The 25,707-nt window shown below is 48.1% G+C and overlaps 1 protein-coding gene across 3 annotated transcripts in view; it reads right to left on the bottom strand.

Annotated features, from left to right (window-relative positions):
- Positions 1 to 25,707, bottom strand: part of CBFA2T2 (CBFA2/RUNX1 partner transcriptional co-repressor 2) — a gene marked incomplete at its 3' end in the record, with an annotated part of 63,791 nt that overhangs the window by 10,727 nt on the left and 27,357 nt on the right. For all 3 annotated transcript variants that reach the window (XM_082325924.1, XM_082325925.1, XM_082325926.1), the window contains exons 2-3: positions 4,795 to 4,938; positions 688 to 929 (exon numbers count right to left, since the gene is read on the bottom strand). In XM_082325924.1, coding sequence (XP_082182050.1) covers positions 688 to 929; positions 4,795 to 4,938 — 386 coding nt within the window. The remainder of the gene's footprint in view (positions 1 to 687; positions 930 to 4,794; positions 4,939 to 25,707) is intronic.

The following is a 25,707-nucleotide window of genomic DNA, read 5'->3' as shown; positions in this document are numbered from 1 at the left end:
TCATGATATTCTCTAGACACTCAAGAGCAGAGAAGGACTAACAGCTTTCCAGAGTAAGTCTCTGTTAGTGATAGGACCCTGCTTTTTCCATTACACCTGGCTGCCTTGCCAAGCAAAGCAGCATTGAGTTTGAGCACACTGAAGTCAGGACAGTGCTAACAAAGCAGTGGCTGGAACTGGCATTTCTTTGTATGGAAGCAGATCAGAGATAAACAGATCCACGGTCGGGGTCAGGCAATCATAAATCTGCACAAGCAAGAAAACGCTTCCCTAGTACAAAACTACAGCCTCTTCTGAATTGTGTGAAAAGTTTTCATTTACGAGAGGAAATGGAGAAGCCCAGCATAGCCCATGGCTTCCAGCGAGCCCATGGCATCAGACCTGTGGCCTTTATAGATAAGCTTTGTCCAAATCCCTCCCGGTTTCCTTAAGTTTAGCTGCACACAGGCTCATGTCAAAGCCGCTGGACAAACAGCTTTTTGAAACCCACCAAAGACAAGAAAAAAAGAAGTCAGCAAGTTTACCAGAAAGCATAAACATTACAGAGTCTTGCTCAGTCAACAGCTCTGCTTGTGAAGACTCAAACAGATAATATTGTGTAACATGGGCATGCGCTGGCTGCCAGGATCCCATCGCCAAAGCGGTCCGGCAAAAGCAAGGCAGCCCGGGCCGGTGTGCTGGGCTTACCACTAATGCCAGGACGAGGGTCCGGACCTTCTCCCCGATCTCTGGAGAAATGTCATTGCCGAACTGCTGCAGGGTAGTGAGGAAGCGCTTCAGCTTGCTGAGCTGCCGGGCGCCGCATGTGGCCGGGAGCTGCTGGTTCGTCAGTGAGGAGGAGGAGGAGGAGGAAGGACCATTGCTAAACCTCTGAGGTGGGGATGGTGCCCCATTCAGCGTCGGGGGGGAATGGTTTATTCCACTCGGCACTGCAAATGGGAGACAGAAGCAATACTGAGCATCAGACGGGCACGTCCCTGCGGTCTGGTGTTTAAGAGGATCCATCTTCCACCCAAGAGCCTGCTGCCGATGGTCAATTGCTGCTAGCTAACGAGGCAAGAACCAGAAAAGGGGCTATGGCCAGAGCAGAGCCTGCACGCCATGCCAGAGGGCACCCAGCAATGGAGCTGGTCACCGGCAATGTGTGTGCCTTCTCAACCTTCCCCTGAGCTCGTGAGGATGCTCCGCAGCACCCAGCACGTGAGAACCATGTGCCCAGCCAAGGCATCCACAGGAGTTTTCCTTATGGGATTGCTCAGGTGTGATGTACGCCACAGCCAGCAAGTTCCCCGGCATCTCTCTCCTCTGCTCAGCAAGCTTCATATCCAGGACCATCAAACACCAACAGAATTAGGGCTCAGCAGAGCTGGCACACCTCCATTTGCATTTGAGGTGGCCCAGAGGGACACGGGGTCAGGCTGCGTACAGCTGCTGCTGCGGCAGTCCGAGCTGCGCCGTACACTCAGCCTGAGGAATTAAATGTGCTTTAGCTCAAAGTTTAGAGCCCTCGGCAAGAATTACCGATCAGCATTTTCTGGCCCGCATCAGGCAGAAAATTACACCAGACAATCCAATGATCCTTCCCAGCCCCATCGTTTACAATAAGTCATCAGTGCTCATTACAGCCAGGGTCCCAGTAGCAGATACTGCAGCTCAGGTGCCTCCACCTCACCCCAAGGAGGGCGGACAGCATCCTGCCCTGTGGCGCCCGCCGTACCTCCCCGGGGATTTACAGGGAGTTTCGCAAACGCAGTTGTTTCTTCCAACCTGGTCGCGTCTGCAACTTTGCCTTCTATAAGCGGTGAGCATGTCGAAACAGACTGAAGGGCTGGAAGTTTGGGAACTCAGCAAGGGATTAGAATAAATTGTTGACATCCCTGCGCCGCTGTTGTGCAATCTAGAGCCCTGTCTAAAGAGCAGCTGTGCGCTGAGGCCCCAACTCAGTGTAAACCCAGAATTTTAGAGGTGAAAAGTACATCATCGTAAATATAGTTTTTGCTGATCCACTGTGTTATCATTAAAAGCTCAGCCCTGACTACCTTACAGATGCAAGTGCTGAAGAGAAGGCCACAAGCTATAGAAACCATTGCAAACGACGGCGTTCAGAGGAGAAGCACTGAAGCCACCTGGCAGAATTGCCCCTTGCATGCAGGGCAGGGGAAGGTGCGTGCTGTGATGGAGCAGCAACTTGCAAAAGAAGATGCCAAAATTTCCACTGCAGCTTTGTGAGAATCATACCAAATCCTCATGACCCCAGTGAGGGTTTTTCAGAGAAGAAGGCAGGAGGTACTTGAACAGTTAAACCACTCTGGGGCACGCCAGGGTCGGAGACTGGAAAGGCTCCACACACCTGGACCTGCAGGGCTGAGCACAGGAGGGAACCGGAGAAGATTAACCAGAGTCAGTTAAGATGCAAGGGAAAGATAAGGCTAAAGAGACCATCAGAGGTGGTTCCTGCTAACCATAAGGGGCGACAGGCTTTTTGGGGGCATAACAAAGATGCGTCCTTTCGTACACAGGAGAGATGATGAAATAAAGGCCAAGGCCAGGACTGAGAGGACGAAGGTGCAAAGGCAAAGCGAGCTCATGCCTTTTGTTATGGAGCAATGCAACCTGAAAAACTCCTGTCCACACCAGCTTCTCCAAAGCATCAAAAGACCAGAGATGTCCTGCAGAGATGGCACATACCTGCAGGGTCAGCTATCATGGAGTACTAGCAAACACAGAGCTATGCAAAAAGCAAGGCTTCTGGCAATTACTCATAAAGAGCATTTATTTCACAACAGAAGTGTTATAAATAGGGGGGAAAGCCGCCCAGAGAAGCTCCTCTCAAACAGCAGAGGACCACGCAGCTCCGTGCTCTCCAGCAGCCACAACAGAGGTGCTTTACCCCTTCTCTATTTCGCTTCCTCTTATTCTTTGAAATGAAAGACTAGGGAAAGCAACGGGCTCTATTTATACCCCGGGAGAAGCAGGGGCTGTGCGACCCTCCCTGGGGCTAGGGGGCTGTGGGGGACCCTTGGGAGAGGCTGCCAAGGATGAGAGCAGCGGACGTTGATGAATTCGGGTGACGCCATGGAAGCAGAGCAAGCTGGGTCTGGTTGGGGCTGCCGTTAGACGCAGCCCCCGTAACTGCTCTGTGTTTTTAGGCTTACCCTGCCTGACCCTCCTACAAACGGCGTTACCGCAGGGCAGCTGGCAGTTATCTGATCCTGCGCATCGCCAGGATCTGCTCCACCACAGACCACAGAGCCGGGCTGGGACCTCAATTTCCAGGTGAGAAGACAGCGCTGAAGCAAAAGAGGCGGCATACTGAGACCAGTGGGATTACTGGTTTGGGGAGAGGAGGATGCTAAATTCCTAGGAACACAAAAGTCATCATGTAGGGCTACTCTGATAAATTCTGCCTTAGGCCCTCAATAGTCAAAGGCTTTCGATGCTTCTCCAACACTTTTGTTAGCAATCCATAGGCAGGCATGGCCTTCCTCCAGCATGCTCCTCCTCACCTGCCCACGGCTTGGGCTTTTACAGGGCAGGACACACACCTGCTGACTCTGACCAAGACCTTTTGGTGCAACTGAGAAGTAAAAAAGCAAGAATGAACTTCACTACAGGTTGCATCTCTCATCTATCTTGGAAAGAGGCAATTAAGTCATCTGCAATCAGCAGATTCAGGCTCCTTGGCCCTTAACAGTGTGCCAAGCAACCTCATTGGAAAAATTAATTTCTGTCACTTTGCTAATGGTCCTTTTCTGCCTGAGCAAAAGGAGAGCCTTTAAAAACCCCTCAGCGCATGAAGATGGGAACAACGTGTCTGGCGGGATAACCCGGCAATTAGTGCTATTGCCAGCATCACGCAATACGTTAGTGTGTGTCCTGAAAGAGGCTGGATTGTAAATCTCCGAAATCCACTGCCAGCATGAAACTGTGAGACATCCCAGACACCAACGTGACCAGCAAAGCAATGCAGAATCAGCTAGGGAGACAACTCAGTGCAGGGAAAAGAGGTGAGGAGAGCCTGGAAAATATGTATGTGCCACGTGTGGGGGTTAGATAACTCCATGCCCAACAAAGTAAAGCGGCTTTGCTCTGGAATGATGCTTTTTAAAAGACATTAAATGCCTTAAATGTTGGCTAAGGGAGAAAAAAAAGACTCTTTCTAGGCTATAAGAAAAGGCTGTATGTCCATACCATCCATGGAGACACCGCTGAGCTAGAAGTGGGTGCAAGGCTGCGCTACAGCTGGGCAGGACGAGGATCGACTGTGGCTTAATAGGAAAGACTATAAAGAAGTGATAGAGAAAAGAGAATCTGGATGTACAGCAAGTAATTTTCAAGGCTGGGAAATCAAAAAAAGGAAAACTTTCTCATCTTAGCTGCAGAAACGCTGTCTGCAAAGTGAGATACGGCAGAGCGGGAATTAACTCCTCCAAAAGATACAGTGAAAAGCCCAGCTCTTGGCTTGTTTGAAGCAGACCTGATAAAGGACTTCAATTTCTTAAGGAGTTTATGGTGGAAATCAAGGCTGCACCTGCAAAGAGAAGAACTCAAGAGAACAAGGCAGGAGCAGGCAGGGGGGGATCACAGACCCTGTTATTTGTCCTGCATACATAGCAGAACAGCAGGAAAGCCCCAGTCCCCCCTTCCCTACAGCTGTGCAGCACAGTTAATGCTTGCTGTACTGGTGAGCAGCCCTGGCCAATGGCTACGGCAACCCTGGTGACTTCTACAAGCAGAGCCTTTCCTCCCGGCTAGAGCTGGTCCCCAGGAAAAGCAGCATTGCTGGGGTCTTACGTGCAGTCGGGGTGAAGGACACCGGCCGGGGGCCACCGGGGTTCACGGGGGGCAGTGGCGGCATGTTGGGAGGAGAGGACCTGGACTGTATCTTCACTTCCACGGGCGATCCGGGCATCACTGGCACCCTCTTCTCACCAGCAACTGTACAAAGAGAAGGTGGTAACGCTTAGTAAGAGTCATGGATGAGCATTTACCCGCCCAGCACACGAAGTACAATTGCAAGGGTGAAGATAAGAGGCAGGGGGAAGTCACCCAAGGCTCTCACGCTGCTCTGCATGGCCCCGAGCCGCTGCAGGGGAGAGGCAGGGTATGGCCCTGAGCTGGGGGACAGGCCCCCGGGGTGCAGCGCGTGTCCCGAGATGCTGCCAGGCAGGCTCAGGATGCCCGTGTCCACCATCCCAGTCTCTTAACTGCATCTTCTCACTCCTCGTGCCTGAAGATGCTTCCTCAAAGTATATCTGCCTGTTTGCTTTGCTTTCCCCCCATTTAAGGTCCCCTTGATACTCCCCAGGCATGCCCACATGCATAGCTAGCATGGGGTGCTGAGGTTTCACCTCCAGCCCTGCTCCCCAACCAGCAAAAACATGCTCCGAAGCAGCCACTTTGGGAAACAGCTCTCTGACCTGCTTCACATGTTTGCTTTAAAAAAAAAAAAAAACAAAAAAACAAAAAAACAAACCACCCAACCTCAAAATTAAACAATCCTGCACCTCCTCTCCCTCACACCAGGGTGGTCCTCGCTGCCCAGTGCGGCCTCCCCATGGCAGCCTGCACGCAGCCTTGCACGGGCCCCGTGCCCACGCTGCCTGGCCCCGAGGTGGCCTCTCCGGAGGAACTGCAACCTCTCTCAGACCCATGCCAACAGGCAACCTGGTTTTTGGGTGGGCGCTGGCCCAGTGTGCAGAGAGCATTGGTGCAGCTGTGCCAACAAGCGACCAAAATGGTCACAGAGTTGTAAAGATGAGCTGATATCAGCTATTCACACCCTCTCTCCCACGTGCAGTCTCTAGTGTCTAATACATCGCCAGCTCACACCACAGCTTCTTTTTCAGCCTCTGAGGGTCTGTCCTGTGGACCCAGGCTCTGGTGGGACATCCCAGCTCAGCTGAACAGTGTGGCCATGCTCCTGGCTCCAGTGGCTAAAATTGGCCTCAAAAGGCATCCTTGGGGAGAAAAGAGGGAAAGGGAGGAAATTTGTGCTTATGCAGGCCTTGGGGTTTCTTGGTCTTTTTTCGGCGGGTTGTTTTTGGGTTTTTGCTTTTTAAACCCAGACAGCTCAGCAGACATACCCTAAGCATCTCCAAAGCGCAGCTCCCATGGGAGCCAACACCACCCCAGGGGTGCTCCGCGTCGCACTGCCAGCGGCTCCGGCGCCCACCTGGCTGCGGAGCTCGCGAGCTCCGCACTTTTCAACATGAGGCAAATCGCCCCTCTGAGAACGTGGTCACCACTCCCTGCTCCTCAAGCCGCCGCTCGCCTCATTCGATTAGCTTGCTAACGAGTTGTGACCGCGCTCCATCATGTCCCTGTGCAGGAACACCAACGGGTTCCCAGCGCGCCCATCTGCATCCTGGCTCAGGGGGTGAGGGAGATACAGACACTCATTTTTCACCTCTCTCCGGTGCATGCAAGCTGGGCTTTGGACCGGTGAATTTTCTCAGGCAGTTTTTGGCTGTCAGTGAGTGGGAAAGTCAGGCGGAGCTTCAGGGCGGCAGCCAAGCACACCGCTTTGGACACAGCGGCTCGCACAGCGAGCATCGCTGCTTGGCGAGGCGGCCAAAGGGGCTCCCAGTGCACCTCCTTGAAGGGGGCGCGGCTGAAAGACACAGGCACAGGGGCTCTCTGCCGCCCAGGATCAGCCCTGATATTTCTTTAAGCCACAGAGGAAAGGTATTAAAGTGCATGCTGTAATCTAATCAAATTAGATTACAATCTAATTTGTAATCCACAGGTTTTTTACAAACATCTATCAGCTGTAAGAAATGCAGCTTCCAAGTTCTGGCAAAGCAATTAAATGCTGTATTCCTGTAAAGCAGGGAAGCACTGAATAGACGGCAAAGTTTTGCACTGAAATACAACCACAAAACCTGCTACTTCACAACTCCTGACAAAAATGCTGTTTTTGAGAGCAAAGATGCGAATTGGCACCCGAGCCCTTCGTGCCACTGGCCTGGAATCTGCTCCGGGAGCCACCAGCACCTGCTCTGCCACCACACATCAGGCACGAGCTGGCTCATTTATCTTCCTTATGGCAAGTCATCCTTAATGCCAGCAAGGTAACAAATGAAGTTCGTTATTTCTAGCATTTTTTTTGCTGTTTACAGGACGGTCTGTGGAAGGGGGAGCAGAGATGAATACACACTGAAAACCCCTGTATTCCCGCCCTTTCAGTGCAGCTGGAATAACTGGGATGATGGGGCTGGAATTGCTATGAAAGCTGTGTCCACAATACTTCCATGGCAGAAAGTCCATGTCTTCATTTATTTAAGCCTGCTTTCAAAAAAAAAAAAAAAAAAAAAAATTCTGGGCTTTGCTTTCATGAACAAAGTGGGAAGATACCAAAGCCATGGGAAACTACTATTAATTTTAACATATAATAACCGTATTAGTATAATATTGCAAAGTACTATTCACATATATTTGGCCTTTTATATGATTTAACACTGACTCTGTCATATCCATGCATGAATATGACGTTCAGATGAATAACAATGCATTGATGTAGGAATATGTCATCATTTGTGCACGTAGGTACCTATTCCAGCAGGTGAGTTTAATGGCAAGAGCAGAAGGAGACAAAGCCCTGCCCTTCCTCCTTCTCTAAATAAATGCAGCAAAATAGTCAGGGAGCAGGTTTTGTGCATGAAGTTACAGGCATTTCTACCACAAAAAGTCTGAGTTCACTCACCCAGGCAGAGAAAGGAAATGTCGCTAAATGACCCAAATTTTTCAATCAAAACAGTACTAATTGTGCCTATCCACCACTCGGTGCCAGCTGCCTGATGCCCATCAGGGGACGGAAACATGTTTGCTCAGAATATGGGAATAATTACAAAACCGTGAGCTAATATGCGACAACCACGACCTGTTTGCATACGCTCCTGGGAAGCAGACGTGAGATGGAGTTCACGCTCTTCTCTGCAAGCTCTCTGCCCAGCTGCAGGAATGCCAAGGAGAGCACCACATCGCTCCCTGCGCTGCCAGCCCTTTCCCACCACACACCCCAAATACCAACGCACTGCCACCTGTCCGCCTCGTTTGGTCTTCTGCACCCCCTTCCTATGAAACCCTCTTCCCCAGGCATATATGGGCAACCTGATATTACCATGCTCTGGAGAGAAACAGTGCGAAACCAATCCTTAAGATTTCTCCTCTTGCCTCCTAAAATGCTCCTAGGGCACATTAAGAAAGCAGAACTAGTTTGGTTAATTTACGGGGGGGGAAGTCACATGGAATTTATAACCCCAAAATAAAACCAGCTACTGCTGGGCTACTGCATGAGACACCAAAACCAAAGCCCACGAGAAGCCAACACTTTCTTTTCCGAGCTCACTCCGACAGACAAGAAGCAAACAGGATTGTTAAATTTAAAAGCTTCCTGCTAATGACCTGGGGCATCTATAAATGCAGACAAAAACCCATCTTTCTAAAACTCCTCATTTTTAGCCTGAACACATTCATTTAATGAGAATCATGTGAGCAAACCAGACTACGAACAAGGACTTGAGACAGCCTCAAGTTGACCTGGGGCTAAAAATGAGCCAGGGAGATGGTCCCTGGAGAAATGCCACCTTCTCAGTCTCTTTTTTCTGCATTTCACTGTTCAGAAATATTTACTGGCTCACCAACAGCAACATTTTGGTGCTGCCTCCAGATGCACAGAGAGGATGCTGAGAAGCTCCTCAAAACTCCTGCAAGTCACTCCACCATATCGGTCACCTGAAATCATGCTAAAGAGTCAAATGCTGTAATAGATTTTTGGATGATACTCCAAAAAAGAAGGATAATTCTTGTCAGTGACTGAATACTCCAAGTGTCAGAGCAGGACACTGGGCTAAACTGGAAACATTGGGTTGTTTTCCTTCAAAAACTCCTCCTTCCAAACTCTACCTGGACTTAAAACATTTAGAAATGTTATGTCGCTATTTTTCAAGCCGTGTCTGCACCACACAGATTGAACGTGTTTATGGCACAACACTTTTGCTGTCAAGCTGCCAAATGTCAAAACTTTGCAGTCACACATACTCAACTTTGCACCCAGGACCTGCAAACGTTAACCAGGGAAAGAGGTGTCAGCGACGTGGCCACCCAGCCGGGTGGGAGAGCTGCCGTCCCAGCTGCCTTCCCAGCCTTGAACATGCTGGAGTTTCACATGGGAAGACGATTCACTTGGAGTAAAATGAAACCCAATCACGGAGATGCTGTTTTAGTCTTGGCTTGATGCAAGAATTTCATCTTCTCCAAAAGCCGATAAGCCTGAAGACCAGATTTCACAGCGATTGGAGTTACAGATTTCAGATGCTGCAAAGCTGCTGTCTGGGTAAGGACAGCTGTAGGCACGTATCAGTTTATGCTGTGTGCCCTATATATTCGTGTGTCCCATTTACGGAGCCCAGGTGTGCAAGAGACTGGAAAGCCCCAGAGCTTTGAATACACCTTCATCACTCTGCTCTCCAGCGACACGCTGAAAAGGCCCCTGGTTTTATCTGACTCTCTGTGTCGACTGTCGGTATGCTCTGTATTTCCTTTGCTGCTCCAGTTCTCATCCTAGCCTAACAAATTAAAAAGGAGCATATGTCAAGGTTAAGTGCAGCTGATGATTTTCCTTTCTGGAGAGCAGAAAGAGCTAAGTGAGACAACAGGACAGCACACCAGGAGAAAACCTGCGGTCTCGACTGGTCCCCAGAGAAGTCCTGCTCCTGCGCTCGTGGGGGACCGAGGCTCCAGCTCTCCAACACAGCAGCACGTTTTAGAGGGGGCATTTCAACACCCACTCGAGACAGATTTCATCGTATTTATTTTCTTTAAAGAAGTCTTCTACCTATGGTGTTTAGTACAAAGAATGCTGTTGTTGACAGGTAACCTCTGAAGAATGGCTAGCATTTACTCACATTGTAAACTGTATAAAGAAGCCACTTTATTCATCTCTTCATGCCTGTGGGTTTGAGAAAAGGGAAAAGGCACAAGCAAAAAAATAGTGACAAGTTAGGGAGTATCTCAAGTACACTGGAATTTAAATTAATCCTTAAATGCCTTTGGCAATTAGAGAATAAACTAAGTGATGAAAAAGAAGCAAAAACACTGCATGAGGAAAACTGGATGTTACCTTCCCCCAAAAAGCAAGATAAGGAACTGGAGAAGAGAGCCAGGAACAACCCCGGGGGGTGGGCAGACAGACACAAATGGTCTCCTCCCCATCCACTTCCCAAAATTCAAAATATAGTTCCGACAGATAGCAGAACAATATCAGGATCGGAGATTTGTATTTATTAACAAAAAGCAGATCGTGAACCTGTCTTGCATCCTTGCTGGGGCTGCAACTCCCAAGTTGCATCTCCCATACTGTCGGTCGCATTTCAAAGCCGCGATGGGCAGTTACAAAGCGCCCGAGGCTGGCGGTGCTCTGCTCTGCAGGATGATGCTCAAGAGAAAGCCTTGATCTAGCTGCAACGGCAGAGCTGCGAGCTTGCCGAGAGCAAGGGAAGAGAGAAAAAGCCGCTGCTACAGTGCAGAAAACATGGATGCCTTACACAAATTCACACCGTAGCATCTGCATGGGCACCATCCAGTAACCTCTATTAGTGAGCACACAGAGTATGCGCAGGCTGTTAAACCCTATCAGCTCAAGACAGCAAAGCCTTTCCTTGTCTCTCATGGGAAATGGATTTAAAGTCTGTGGCTGGGTGCGTCAAGCCATTCTTGACGCAGATGTAGGATTCCCCTTAATTCACTGTCATGAGAGTTAAGAAGGAAGAAGGAACCTGCCTGGCCTGGGAGTGATTTTGTAGATCCCATTTAAAAATAAGCTGCATGAAGTTGGAACTGTTTCTCGCAAACCCGTTTGCCAGCTTTCTGTAGAAGTCAAAACATGAAACATATTGGAAGAAATAAGAGAAAAAAAGACGAGACAGCACTGCATAACCAGCAGCTATACACAGGTGAGGGTTTGCTTTTCCCTTTTGCAGTTTGCAGGACAGAGAGAGCAGACTCAAAATCGAACCTGGTCAACAAGGCTTTGACCACTAAGTGCTTAGATTGAAAGTCTGCAAATTAACAAAGTTTTGGTTTTAGTTGATGTCTTTTAAACAAAAGACTGTGTACAAGGGTTTGCCCAGTGGTTCAGAGTCTCAGGAGTGAAAGCACATAACTGTTTCATACAGAAAGAAGAGTTTGAATCAGAGCAGATGTTTTCAACTTTCATCTAGAACAGGCAGAATATGCTCATAACCCAAAAAGCCACTCCTCACCTCAAAAAGTTAAGACCCCAAAATTCACACCTGCCTCTTGAGAGCAAGGGACTGGAGAATTGTCCCAGTAGCAGCAGCGAAGGTTACATCTGGCAGGAAAAATTCTTTGGTCATCCAGGAGCCGGGTCCGAGCTTCTTCTGGAGCCAACGGACAGACAGACACTCCCAAAGGCGATTCAGCCCATCCCAAAACATTCATCAAAGCAAGGGAGATAAGCCACACTCCAGACACACCTCTCTTTCCCCTGGCCCTACCACCTCGGATGACCACTTGGACTAGAGGCATGAATTATCGATCACCTACAAGTCAGCAAAATGAACCCTTCCTAGAAACAGTCCTTTGAACCAGAGGCTTGTTTCCCCACCATTTACATGGGTAAGAGTCTCTGGTTTAAGATAAAGCAATGCAAAGCTTGTCTAAATGGATAAAGAGACCATTTGAAAGAGGGAAAGAAAGGAAGGACACACCTCGGTGCCCTCTCTGGTGGCTGACAGGACCCTGCCTACAGCCTAAGAGAGCTGTTGTAAGATAGCTAGCTCAATATATCATCGTGGAGAAAAAGCCAGGGAAATGGCCCAAACCCATCCATTCTAGCTCAAACACGTCTATGATGAAAAGGACACGCTGCAGTTGGCTTGTGTCGCAGGGTTCCCTGTTGATAGTCTGAATGCAAACGAGAGGCAGCATCAGTGTAACCTGACCTGATAATGTAAATAGGGTGAAATGAAATATGGTTCGCCACCTCCCCAGCTTTGGCGAATGTTTATTTTGAATAACATGCTTATCTGCTCCAACTGCTCACCATCTGTTTTCAGTCTCCACCAAGCTAATATTTTTCACATTTAGGAACAGAGAAATGGGAAGAATTACATTTAAATTTTATTAGCATCTTTCCTCTGCTCTAAGGTTGCCTCTCCCTCCCCTCGACAGCTCTAAGCCATCTGTAGAGCACCTTTGTAGCTCTTCAAGGCATGCAGATGAGAGGTTATCTACATGCAAAGCAAGGGTATCATTACGCAGACTTCCAGAAGACGCTGTTTAATGCTACTCCGCTGCAATCCCTCCATCACCTGCTTCCAGACAGCTTCCCCCAAGCTCAAACTGAAATAACATCATTGAGGAAAGAGCCAATATTTTATCTTTTTGCAGCATCACTGCATCAAAAAGCGATGGAGGGGGAAGACTGAAGATAAGCATCAGAAACAAGGCAGCCAATACAGCAGCCTTAGAAAAATAAGGATGGTTGGGTTAGTCCCAGTTTGGTGGAGAGGGAGATGTTAAGAGGTTTGCAGTCAAGACTACACTTCTATAGAAATATTGACATTTATTTCCATGTAGGGTGGTTTCCAGTGGTCTCCCTTTGCTTGAGTCAATAAACGATAATTTACAACCAGAACTGGGAGACATGAGCATGTCACATAAACAGGTCAGCAGCAAATGTTGGTCAGCTGAGGTCCTTCTCTGTCCTCCTCCCTCCACACCAAAGCACGGAGTTGGCCAAGATGATCATATAGCATCTGTTGCAGTGGGTAACTTACATTACTGCACAGATAGTTCCTCCACTAAATGCGATCAGCCTATTTTTACCCTGTTTAGCTTGGTTTTATAGCACATCTAGCCTCCTGAGCTGTAAGATGCTGTGGGAGTGGAGAGGACTCAGCACCTCGCAGGAGAGCCTCGCGTCACACAGGAGGGAGCTGCTGAGCCTGGGATAGACATTTTATAAATCAAAAATAAACGTGTGTATCTCCATTGCCATCTATTCCTCTCCCACACACAGCTGTTTCACTTTAAATCTCAATTCAATGTGAAACTCAGATAGAAGAACTTGAAAGAGCAAAGTATGTTATCGTTCGCAACCAGTCCAGAAAGCAGTTAATAAGGGAAATAAGATTAATAATTTATTCCTGAAGGCAGACTGCAGATCTTTATCTATCTTGCCCTTCAGTGATTTTTATAAAAACCTATTAATGTGCCTGGCTCTACAAACTCATCGGTAGCACAGGTTGGACTTCACAGCAGTTCTCTTCTGCTGTGTTCCCACCTAGACAAGACGGTGGCAGCTCCGGCTCTGCCCTTGCCTTAGCCACGTCAGACCCATCAGCACAAACCCACCTGCACGGCATGCCTGCCTCCTTAGCTCCTGGTTTCCTCTTGGTCCACGGACTCATACCAGGGCCAGCAGTGCAAACCCATGGATGCAGGATCCATCCCACAAGCTATCGCATCCAACAGCCCCCAGAGTGGGGTATACATCAAGCCCCCCTAATTCTGACTGTCTTGCTTCTACAAGAACACAAACCACTTTGGCGTGGTACCCCCCACGCTCCTGCTCTCTTTTCAATGAAGGAGCGAGGGAATAGCCACTCAGACCGTAAAAGCTGCCCTAAAAATTTACACATGGTGCGGCAGCCACCTGGGAGCTGTTGCTGCTCTTACCAACACGCCATAGCAATTCCCTTCCCACACTGCTAGTGCCCATGTGAATAAGTTTTGGGGACCCAAGTTCCCTACCAACAGCTTTTGCTCATTGGCTGTCTGAAAGGGGTGCAGTGAGCACCGCTGGGGAGCCCACGATGCCCCAGGGCAGGGAACCCTCGCCATCCTTGCTAGCTGCTTGCTCTGCTCCCATCAGAGGCAGCCACCCCAAAAGGAGGGATATACTCCTGGAATACATCCCAGCGGAATGTGATCCTGGAAACAAAAGCCTAAAGAGAAGCCAGCATTTCAGTTTTAGGATGGGAAGCGCTTTGGGGACTGGCGGGAGCACTCCTCCCTCCCCAAAACCACCCCCCTGGTTGCTCAGGCCTCCTCGGCCAGCATTATAACCTGGGACACGGGCAGGGGCTGGGCAGGGCAGCTGTGTTCAAACACAGCCAGAGATGCTCACTACTTCTGCTTAGTTACTGCTAAAGTATTTTGGTAGTTTTTCATTAGTTTATTGTTCCATCTAAAGTTACGGAATCAAGACTTTTTTTTAAATCATCTACTCCTATTACAATATTAAGAAATATTTACTTCTCCGCACTATTTACTTATTAGGCTAAAGCACTCTGAATGAAAAATGAAAGCAGTTACAGATATCAAACAGGCAATTATCACAATCATGCAAAAATTAGTTCTTAAAAGTCTCAGCCTGCTGCACTGCTCTCCAAATCCTCCGACTCCAAGAGAAACGACGGTGGTGGGAGCAAACTTTCCAGATGGGAACATCTGTCTCTCATTTGCCGCAGGGAAGAAAACACCAAGAATATTAACGGCTCCCGACTCCGGTGGAGCCCAAACACCACACGTACAAAAGGGATACCATTTAGAAACAGACTTGGAGCAACAGCTCAGTATCAAAGATTTTTTTTTTTTTATGATTATTTTGTGGGCCTTCTACATACAGAAATGTTACGTCAGAAAAAAAAAAAAAAAGAGCTTGAGTTTCACTTATAGTAAATGCTATGTATAGCAAAAGCAAGAATTGAGTTAACCACGCTTATATGAATGATATACAGCACTTGTACCATCTTTGCTACTTTTTAGATATGAAAAGTCATTTAAAAAGTTGGCTTTAAGGGGTTACCCCCAAAAGGTCTGAAATTGCTCCCTGCCCAGAAGAGCAAGGCCACAAACAGGGCGATTCGCCCCTCTGCGGTCCAGGGAGTAAACACCAAGTTTACTCCAGAGAGTAAAAAGTGACCCAACGTGTGGGAAACTCGCAGCTGAAGGACATGCTAACCCAGCCTCCCCCAGCAATGCTAGCACCAAGAGTCCATTCCTCTTATTAGCATTCTTCGAACTCTGCTGCAGTTTAGGGACCACGTTTACAAAGGTAGGCAGGCATTTCGCCCAGGCTCCATCCTCTCCAGCCACCCGTGCACGCACCACGTACCCCAAATTGAAGCGTCAGACACTAATGCTCACTTCTGCCACGGTTCACCAGCACAGTGAATGTGCAAGACGTGCAAGCCATCCTCTGCACTTCAACACCAAAGCCACCAGCTCTGCCACTACTCCACACCCACCATTGGCATATCACGGCTTTCCTCCCCATCTTCGATGTTCCTCAGCAGCATTTTTTGATTGCAGAGGTACCCATTAAGCAACTCAAACTCTTCTTATTTCTAATTAGCAGCCTAGTTTTTTATGTCTATTCAATACCCACGAGTTTTAGCTGGCGTAAACCCTCTCTGGAGCAGCACCAGCCTGTTGTACAGGGTAACAACATGAAATGCAGTTAATTCTGAAACAGGACCCAAGTGTTGAAAAAAGAAAACTTTAGAACAGATGCAACTGCCTTTAAAACTTTAAACTTTTGCAAGCACTGGTTTTAAACCAAAGTTGTGCTAAACTCTGCTGAGGTATAAAGAAAATAATTTATCAAAAAATCCCATAGGTTATATAGAAGAACAACAACTGAGCACTGTAATTTTGGGATTGGAAATATTTTTTTCTTCCTGCTTAGGCTAAACGCCATAGAGTAAATAAAGCTGCAACTTTTGCACCTGTAAAATTTTGGGCAACCCAAAAGGGGGAAGACACCGTGAAACAAGCTCTAACTTTTGAAAGTGTTTTCTACCTTAACAGAGGCTTTGAGACAGCCTTTAGGATGTGATTTTATCTAGCACTCATAAATCCTTTTAAAACTTGGATTGCTGGCCATTTAACAAGCAGCTCCACCCTTCTCCTGCTCTCCAGATGAAACACATATGCACTAAGCTCCATTTTGTTACCTTCCTCTCCAGCCCAGCAGTACCGGAAAAGCAGTGGTAGAGCCCAGGGAGCAGTGTTTAATTGGCATCCTCTTATTACTAATTAGCTCCGAGGGGCTCTCCACAGCTCATAATGGTCAACAGACATGCATCCACTGATTTAAACAGGCTTCAGAGCAGCAGAGATGCTGAAGCAGACTCCTAGGAACAACCCCGCTGCAGCCAGGGGAACCCAGGCCACCACCGTGGTTCCCCATGGAGGAGCCAGCATGGGACCCACTGCCGCTGCAGCCCTCGCTGGGCTTCTCCAGTGGCAGGTATAGGTCTGGAGGAGCCTCAGGGAGGCTGTAGGGTTGTCTCACCCAGGCAAATGTTTCCAGAGGGTTATGGCTGCTATGCAGCTTCTCTGCAGCGGGTCCTGCACAAGAGCCTGTTGCGTGGACACTGCGATTAGAGGTGTCCAAGCAGACACAACATCAGTGGTGCTCAATGCTTAAAATCCATCAGCAAGACCTCAACAGAAGAGATTTAAGCCACAAATTCACCTCACCACCACACAACAAACTCCCTTTGAAAGTCTGGGACCCCATGCCTCCTCAGCTGCCCTACTTTATTCTTTAACAAATCAGTTCAGAAAGGGGAAATCTGCAAAAAGCATTTCAGCAGCAGCAGCGCTGCGATTTTGCAGCGCTGTTCTGCTCCCAGCCGGCTGAGCCGAAGAGCCGCCGGTGCTGCACAACAAGGCCACAGCTATGACACTGCAGCAGCGCTCGCTGGCGATACAGCCCCCTTCTCCCTGCCAGGCTGCTGCAAAAGCTCAGGTGAGCGCTGCGAGTCTGGCATTCCCATGGCTTCCCCAAAGGAACCACGTTTCCCACCCAAGCCCCTTCCCAGGGGATTTTTGCTGGGTCCTGCAGCTTCCATGCTGTGAGTCTGGTTCATTCCTGGAAGCTGGGGGGGGGTGTGTGTGTGTGTGAGGAAAAAAAACAGTGATGGTCTATTCTGAGATACCAGGCTAGCAACCCTTCTTTTTCACTGCCTGGTGTTTTATATCCCAGCTCTTAGTTTCAGTAGGAAAAATAAAGTTGTGGAATAGGAGGTAGTTTTCTAGCCAATTCTGTAAGAAATTTAGCAGATGTTGAGAAAGATGCTGTTTCTGGGTCAGCACAGCAAGCCCCTTTGCTTGAAGGCTTCCCACCAGCAGTCACTCTCTGCTTGCTGCAGGATGAACCCCTGCCTGTTGGGGAGTAATCATTTCGGGAGTTTCCTTTGAGAAAAGCACAACATCAAGCAGGGGCCATTTCAGTTCCTGGTGCATTTTTAACCCCTGACTCCAAGCAGCTAAGTGATGGTGTGAAGCCTCGTGCCGCAGTGCTGGGGGAGCTTGGATCCCAAGGCCGCAGCTCCTGGGGCTTCCAGTCCTGCCTGTCAGTATGCCTCTGCTCCCCGTTAGCTGCTGGGAACCAGTTTGGTCACATGCAGCACCAGTTCCTACTGGGACGTGTACAGGTTGTTTTGTTTGTACAGAAGCTCCCACAGATCATTAAGAGGATCTTTCAGACCAATAGGTCTGAGGTAGAAAAATCCCTGTGCCCCAGACCTGAGGTTCCGGACTGCAGACTGCAGTTCCACACCCATCTGCTCTCCAGCACACCACGCCATGGGGGAACTCCTAAGTAGCTCATAACCACGATGCTTTGGGGATCAAAATTGCAGGTTTTCTGCTGCCTTTCAGAGCCCACATGAGCCAGGAGAGGCATCAAGAAACACCATGAGCAACTCCCGCAGCAGACAGAGCTGGCGCGGGCTCTGCTGCCCAGGCAGCCCCAGCAGCACCCACGCGTGACGAGCGATGGCACGGCCTGGGCTGCAGAAAGCTGCCGACAGCAAGGTTTACTCGAGTTTTGTGTCATCAGAGAACCCAGAAATGCTTCAACCACAGCAGCAAGAGGAAAACACAAGCCTCCTTCGGGAGAGACAGCCCTTGTCTATATAAGCTTGTCTTTTTACCTGAGCACCCCTGAGATTAGATTGCACCTTCACAGCGATCCTGCCTCACCGGGTACAACTACCACGGGCATTGCCCATGACTTGGACAAGTTCTCAGTCCTGCACTACTCAGCCTGACCCGAGAGACGAGTACAGACAGGCAGACCTCACAGAAACACATAGCTTAGGGCAGAGCCATCCCAGAGCTCCTCAGAAACTCACACAACACAAGGTAAAAGGGGAAAATCATTAGAGGAGGAAATAGTCTCATTTAAAATAACAGGATGGATTCAAAACCACCACAAATTCCCCTTAAAATAATCCAGTAATTGAAGATTTAAGAACTTTAAACCTGGTTACTAAAAACGTACAGGAAGTTTACGTCAGAAGCTTTAAAACAACAATTTAAGAATACATCCCTCTCTCAGTCCTCCATCTTCCAAACCCTGCTGCTTGATGATTTGGTTTCCACCACTATAAATCAACCTAAAAACCCACCACCGACCTCAAAAAATAGCTAATACTGAGCAAATCTGGATTTCTTATAGCATCACGAACGCTGCTCAGCATGTGGGGATCTGAAGCTAATGAGAACTGGTACAGCAGATCTGGTGTTTAAGGGGTGAGGGTATCCAGTGAGTAGAAAAAAAATCAAACTGAGTAATACAGGAACTGAGACAAAAAAGTCTATGCATACAAGACAGACCCAAAGTACCAGTGCCAGCAGCCCAAGCACCACTACCAATAACTGGTAAATAACGCCACTTCAAAAAAAGCAAGGCCATTTCTTAAAGAAGTGAGAAGATCTCAAGGCAGAACACCACGTTTAATCCATAACAATCAATTAGACCACAGAGAGGCACCAATAACACCAAAATAACACCCAAAGCTATTACTAAAAGCCTAAATTAAACTAGAAAAAAAAACAAAACTGTTTGTTAAGCACAGAACAGGTACAAGTCCTGACCACCTGCAGAAGGAAGCAGCCCAGAAGCTCATAGTCAGAAGGGCTAGTTTAGGTGAAAACAATGGTCGTTCCCGCAAAAAGAAAACTAAACAAAAAAATCCAACCCAAAACAAACCACCATCCAAGTTCTACCACAAACCCAAAATGAAGCAATCAAAGGACACAGAAAAACAATCCCCCTTGGGGCCCTGAAGTCATATCATTTTCTCTCTTTTCCAAACACAAAGCAGAGTCCAACTGGCAGTCTCCCTTCTCTGGAGGGAGGCTGAAGAGCAGGACCTCACCCACTGCCAGCCAGCTCAGGGGCTGAAGTTCCACCAACCTTTAGCCAAAATTGGGCAAGTTGTACAAGAATTCAAGGAGGAACTTGGGGTGAAAAAGACTTCCCAAGTCTTTTCCATTATTTATAACTTCCTGCAAGTGCCAAAGTCCAAACTAAGGACCACAAGCGTTCCTCACCCCACAGCCCACTGTGGCTTTCATACTGCAGCCCTTGCACCGACGCCAGCAGTGCTGCACACACTAACACTCATCTTGCTACCCTGTCGATGTACCAAGACTCTCTAATCACGATGTAGCCAAGACTCTCTGATCACGCCATAACTCACGCTGGGTCTCTTTAGAGAGCATGCCTCATTTACTTGGGCGCTACGTACATTAACTGCTGCCCAGCTAATATTCACTCCCGATCAATGACACACATAGGAGCCCTGCCAAGATGACAATTCTGACTCTTAAAAACACTCCTCGCGTCACTACACAAATTGCTCTTCCCGTTCGCCCCAAACTCCATCAGCATGTGGAAAGCTTTCCACTGTCCCACAGAGCGGGAAGCACAGGAGCAACATGCTTAGGGGTGGGTTTTCCAGGTGTTTAGGAGCCTGATGATGTAGATGGGCACCTACACACCTTTAGGAGTGGGGCCACTGGTGCGGTGCTGGAGCACCACAAGCCAGCATCTCCTGCAGAGCCCAGACATGGAGAGACGGGGGTGGACAGGAGAGCCATTAAAGCTCACTACTTCTTGGTCTCTTCAGGGAATGACCCCAGCAGAGATGGACGCACAGCAGTAACTGTCCCTGCTGTGCCTCCTTCCTCTCTCTGTAATAGGCAGCAGAGGTGGAGATTTTCCATGGATAACCTCTGGAGATTCAGTGATGCACAGGGACCACAGAGTGAAGGTGCTGGCTCAGCTGCTGACGCACTTGCTTTCAAAGCATCATGCTGCAACATAGCACAGGAAAGACTTTCCAACTCATCATTCTTAGGGTTGTCCTAAACTAGTTAGTAGTAACCTGCGTTAGGCTGCTCACCACCAACTGGAGCACAAGGGAAAGACAAAGATGATGTTAACCAAGAAGCGCAACCACCAAAACTGCAAACCCAGGAAATAAAAGAGCCCACCCTGCAAACAAAAAAAAAAAACCAGCAAAACCCCAAGCTTGTTTTAAACTGCTATTTTCCTCCCGCGGTCACAGCAAAGCCTGTGACACAGTGCCTATAAATTTCCTCTAATGATGCAGCAGCAAGGCAGAGACCCATCTGTGCTTGGGCACAGGTGAGACTTTTCACTATCGTGTAAGTGCAGGCTGCCTTTCAATTACACTCACCAGCCCATTAGACAAATTAGATCTGCATATGAGAGGATAACTAGAAAGTCAAGAAATAGACCCTGAAGTAAAATACGTTTTATAACCTACATATCCCTGGGAAGATGCGGACAGTAAGTTTGCTATGCAACCCAGGGCTGTGTTTGATGTTCACGTTCTCCATGTTTCTGTTCTTAGCGCTGGTGTATTTTTGTGGATGGTCTCTCCACCACGCAGAACTGAAGCCAGACAAAGACATCTGTGTACCCTGCATCCCCACCTCCCTAAAAATATGCCCATTTCTGCAGTGCTTTGCATCATTTGCAGGTTCTGCCTTGCAGTATGCTTCATAGTAGATTAAAATATTACTGGCCCCAGGGAATTTAAATTATTTCCACCTGGGTTTCAATAAATATACCAGTAAACTACAGAATTATTTCCAGCACCCTAAGAAGGTGCACCAGCACATGCTGCCGAGCAGTATGGGATTACACTGGTGTCCTGTGTCACCGAGGACATTTGTGTGGACTAAACGGTCCTGCTCAGGTGATCCTGAAGAATTAATCTGCCTGCACTTACTTTTTTTTTTTTCCTCGTGAGTGTACGCAAAACAGAGACAACCTAGCTCATCTCCGAGAATCCAGATGGCACTTGCAAACCTTGTCTGTGTATCAAATGTTGTTTTTTAGATCAAGTGTCCCTGGTTGACAACACAGAACTTCACGATGCTATCTTTAGAGAGGCTTCTCTGCAAAGAAACACCCTTTGAGCATACGTTACAGGGAATATGCTAATGTGGCAGGGTGTTTTCAGCGGACACGAATATATCTGTTTCTGGGAGCTCAGATACCCCAGAACAAGCTGATCCTGGCTGAAGATGAAGGGTCATCCAGCTCCCCTTTTACCACCAAGCCCCTACAGAAAAGATGCATCAAGAAGTTAAGATTGCAGAGAAAGGTTAACGTGCATCACTGGAGAGATGCAGGATGAGCTCACAGCAAAGTCTACTCACACACAGGAATTATGCTTACCAAAAAACCCTACTAAATGAGTTAGAGTAGCTGAAAACAGCAAAATCCGAGACATCTAATGCCTTCATTTCTCCTACAGGTTTAGAGATTCTTACCCTACTTTCCTGTTCATCTAAATGCAAGGGTCTGATAATAAACCAATGGTTTTCTTCCTCAAAGTCTTCATTTCCTCCTCCAGATTTCATGTAAAGATAAAAGCAGCAGATGCAAAGTAACTTTTCTTTTTTTAAACAACCCATTAATAAAGAACAAAACTCTACAAAACTTTCAGTTTCACACATTCCTGAGACAGTAATGTTACCCTCAACAAAAAAATTAGTAGTCATTAAAAATAACACCACCACCCCCAAAAAAACCCACCACCCTGAGATGTTTTCTATGCTCCTCAGCTCCAAGAACAAGAATCATTACCTGCATGTGAAAAAGCATGAAAAACCCCTGACCTAAACACACTCCCGCTAAGCAGCAAAATGGCACTACAAAAGCAGGAGAAGAAAAAGAAGGCTGCAGAAACAGAAAAGGTTATGATACAGCCCATCCCCAGGATCAGAAGGTGACACCAACACCAGCGAGGTGGCTGAAATAACCCCTCGCGCCTGCTGCTAAAAAGAACATTTCAGAACAGCGACATCAGGTAAAGCAGCTTCTTTTGAAAAAAGAAAGTGATCCAGGAGGTAGCTCCTTCCATATTGCAGGCGCTCACAGTAAACACCATATGGCCTGTTAATTTAATTAGGGAGAAGAAACCCCCTAAGTTTGAGATTTGACTTTGAAGGGTTTAAAACAAGCATGAGGAAAATTGCTCAAGATACTCTATTAGTATCTTGCTAGCTTCATCCATCCTTCTGACCCGATTTAGCTGGCGGCTCTCCCCATGCCGCACAGCACCTCTAAGGGGCTGATTTCTTTTTTTTTTGTTTTTAGAAGTCCACTACCAGAGGTGTACAACCTACAGCGCTGCACCTGCATGGCTGCTTCCCAAAGCTCTGGGTGGTCCATGCTGGGCAGCCAAGCCAGGATGGGTCTGTAGCAGGAAGGAGGTACACGCAGTAAATAACCCACGTCCTTTGGTTAAGGCCATCTCCTCAGATGCCAACCAGAATTTTTATTTTAAATTCTTCTCACAAACTGCATTGGTGGGTCCCACCCATCAAGGCAGGATGGACCTCAAGGCGGAGGCCAACCTGACGAATGCCAAAGAACCAATGCTGAGACACAAAAATCTCAGGATAAATCCATTCCCCACCTATAAGTAAGTTTGCATCTACGAATCTTGAGGGTCAACCAACCAAGCCCCAGCTGTTCCCAAAGATTTCTGTACCTGAGTAAATACTCACTGCAGCATCTACTTCCAGAGTAGCAACAGGGACTGCTTTATCAGAATAAAAGTCATTGCCTGTTTTGAACGTATCTTCCACGTGAAAGACATGGTGGGGAGGAATGGAAATTCCCTTCTCTGACTTGGGGAGAAAGTGAGTCTAGAGACTTGACCATCCCAAGCATCCTAATACAGTTCCTCCGCTGGTAGGAGCTGTTTTCTAAAGACTCATCATAACCCCCCAAAAAAAGTGCAGAAGTAAAAAAAACAGTCTGCACTGATTTCCCTCTTTTTTGCTTCAATCTGGACAATTCACAGTTTTTAACTGGTTGCTCTGAGGAGAGAGGAGAACATCTTAGGATCTTTTCTAGACAGAGGTTTGCACCTGTATATCTGTACAGCAACAGGAGACTGTGACACCAATGTCACACCGGAGCACCCTGCCAGGTCTCAGCAGGAGCTGCCCAGTGCATCACCAGCAGGGAACAAGGCAGACCCCATAGAAGCAGCTGCTGAGGCACCACCATGAATGCAAAGACACAAAACCTACTGATTATCTATGAAATAGCCTCACAAGCCGTAATGGCTGAGACTTATGGGGCTTTGATGGGCTTCCATCTTCAAGCAGCCTGTTCAGGCCCAGGCAGTAGCATGCAACACCTCGGTCGTGGTGCTTTGAGGACCATCATCCCCCAGCAAGCTGCTCTGTCAGGAGCCACCAGCACAAACCTCATCAGCTGCAACAAAACAAAACTCCTTTTGGGAGGCCCAGTGTGCCATAAGGGAAACCCAACCTTTCTCCATAGAGCTATAGACTCTGACCGACTGACCTCCAGACTCAGACAGGGCTTTGTCACCCAAGTTGTTTGGATAGCAGCACAGAGGAAAGCCACGCCTGATGCCTCCCGTGCGGAGACGAGATGCTGCTCTCCTCTGCTCCTGCCTGGCACAAAGTAGGCCAGGGCTGCGTGGGCTGGTCCCCTTGTCACAGGACACGACCCACCTGTACTCCTCGCCGGAGATGCTCCGTGCCTCTGCAGAACAGCTTCATTTCCAAGTCCTGCGTAGGGCAGCAAGAGATGCCGCCCTCCCTCTCTCCTGTTACTACCTGCAGCGCATCTTGCCTCCAGGCAAACCCAGGCTGCTCCATGCCACTCTGCCAGTGGGAAACCCAGAAGAGATTTCAGGGGGTTTGGGGTTTTGTGCAACCTGCTGCCCTGCAGATGAATCGTACCAGGAGAAAACCATGTTGTTCCTAGAATTTTGTAACTTCAATTGGCGTGTAGTTTCTCTTTGGCTCCTCTCAACAGTTGACTACACTCACAAATTAACAACCCACTTGTTCAATTATTTTTGCCTTTTCTATCCAGATCCAGGTTGGGATCTGTGTGTCCCTTTAATAGGTGTGCCACAGCAATATGCCAGAGACCAGAGTTTCCCATTTTCTAGTTAAAAAAACCAACCAAACAAACCAAACCCCAAATAACCAAACATCTAAAGCCCAGCAGACTTCTTCCTGCTAGCAAGAAAACCTCCTCTCAGGACACCGTAAAGATTTAATTTACTACCAATTGCCCTCTGGTTATTTTACATTTATGGGGTGGGGGCTGAAGAAAGGAAGAAAGCAGGGAGAGGGTGTAATTAGCTTTGCTTGTAAAATGTTCATCCCAGTTTTAATAGCAACTGGATCCTATTGGGGACTTAATAGATTTCAGGGTTTTGTTCCTTGTGAGTGCTGAAGTGTCTGTGTGGGGTGGGAGGAATAAAAAGGGGGAAAAAAATATTAAAAAAAAAAAAAAATCAATAAGTGGATCCTCCTTCTTGCCACAACCCCATATGGAAGTAATCAAGCACAAGGGTGGCAGCTGGGGCCAATAACAGTCACCTGCAGTTGAGGGACATGGCGGTTTCGGATGGGTTTTTAATGCTAATTTCCTGGAGAAACAATGAGGGAGTGGGCGCGGAGCGGCAGCCGAGGGCGGATGAATAGGGACCAGCCAGAACAATGGCTGCACCTGGTGCCGGGAGCAGCGGCACAGAGCCGGCACGCGGCAACAGCGCACGGCACATCTGTTCCCCGCACAATAACCCGCTCCCCCCAACGCTCCGCCAGCATCCTAAGTAATACCGGGTCTTTAAACATTCACAGCTTGCTGTGGAGCAACAGGTTTGAGCTGTTTCAGGGCCACAGTGTGCTCCTCCTCCCCCCCTTGTCTGGGGCAAGCTCAGTGATGGTTATCAATATTTTTGGGGCTTTCTTGGGGTTTTTTGGTGAAGGAGATGCCCTTGAAAGAGATGGCTATGCACCATCCCACCATTAGGTTGTGGTGTCCTGTTGCTGGAAGCAAAGCTGACTCTTGGCTTTGTAGTTTCCGTAGGACTGGAGAGTAACCAAGCAGCAGATCTGCGACAGTCTTGGTTCTTCTAAGTGGTCTTCTGGCCACCTGTGACTGTCCTCCTTCAACAGCACAAGCCCTGCCACGGACACGAAAAACAGGAGTCCTGCAGCTGGGAGCGTGCCAAGAAAATTCAATACACATTATTCTAAAATCTTAAGCTTGGCTTATAAAAATGCCACTACCCAGCCCAATAAAAGGCGTGATAGTTACACTTTTAAATGCTTTGAAACCTCTGAAATCGCTGTTGTCATTTTGGATGTGCCTCTGACACACAAAGCAGCACTAAGGTCAAGGTCTTGCCTTAGAAGATTGCTTGCAGACCCAGGAACCGAACCCAGGCCTCTCTGTGCTGCACTTTAACTGCGGGATCATCGCTCACCAGTTCTTCCCGGCTTCTGCTCTTGCTCTAAACAAAGTTTTTTCCAGCCATTCCCTGAACGCTGCATGAA

This window comes from Platalea leucorodia, assembly GCF_965183815.1.
Source record: "Platalea leucorodia genome assembly, chromosome: 13".
In the NCBI taxonomy this organism is placed as follows: domain Eukaryota; kingdom Metazoa; phylum Chordata; class Aves; order Pelecaniformes; family Threskiornithidae; genus Platalea; species Platalea leucorodia.
This window is presented reverse-complemented; position numbering and strand designations above follow the sequence as displayed.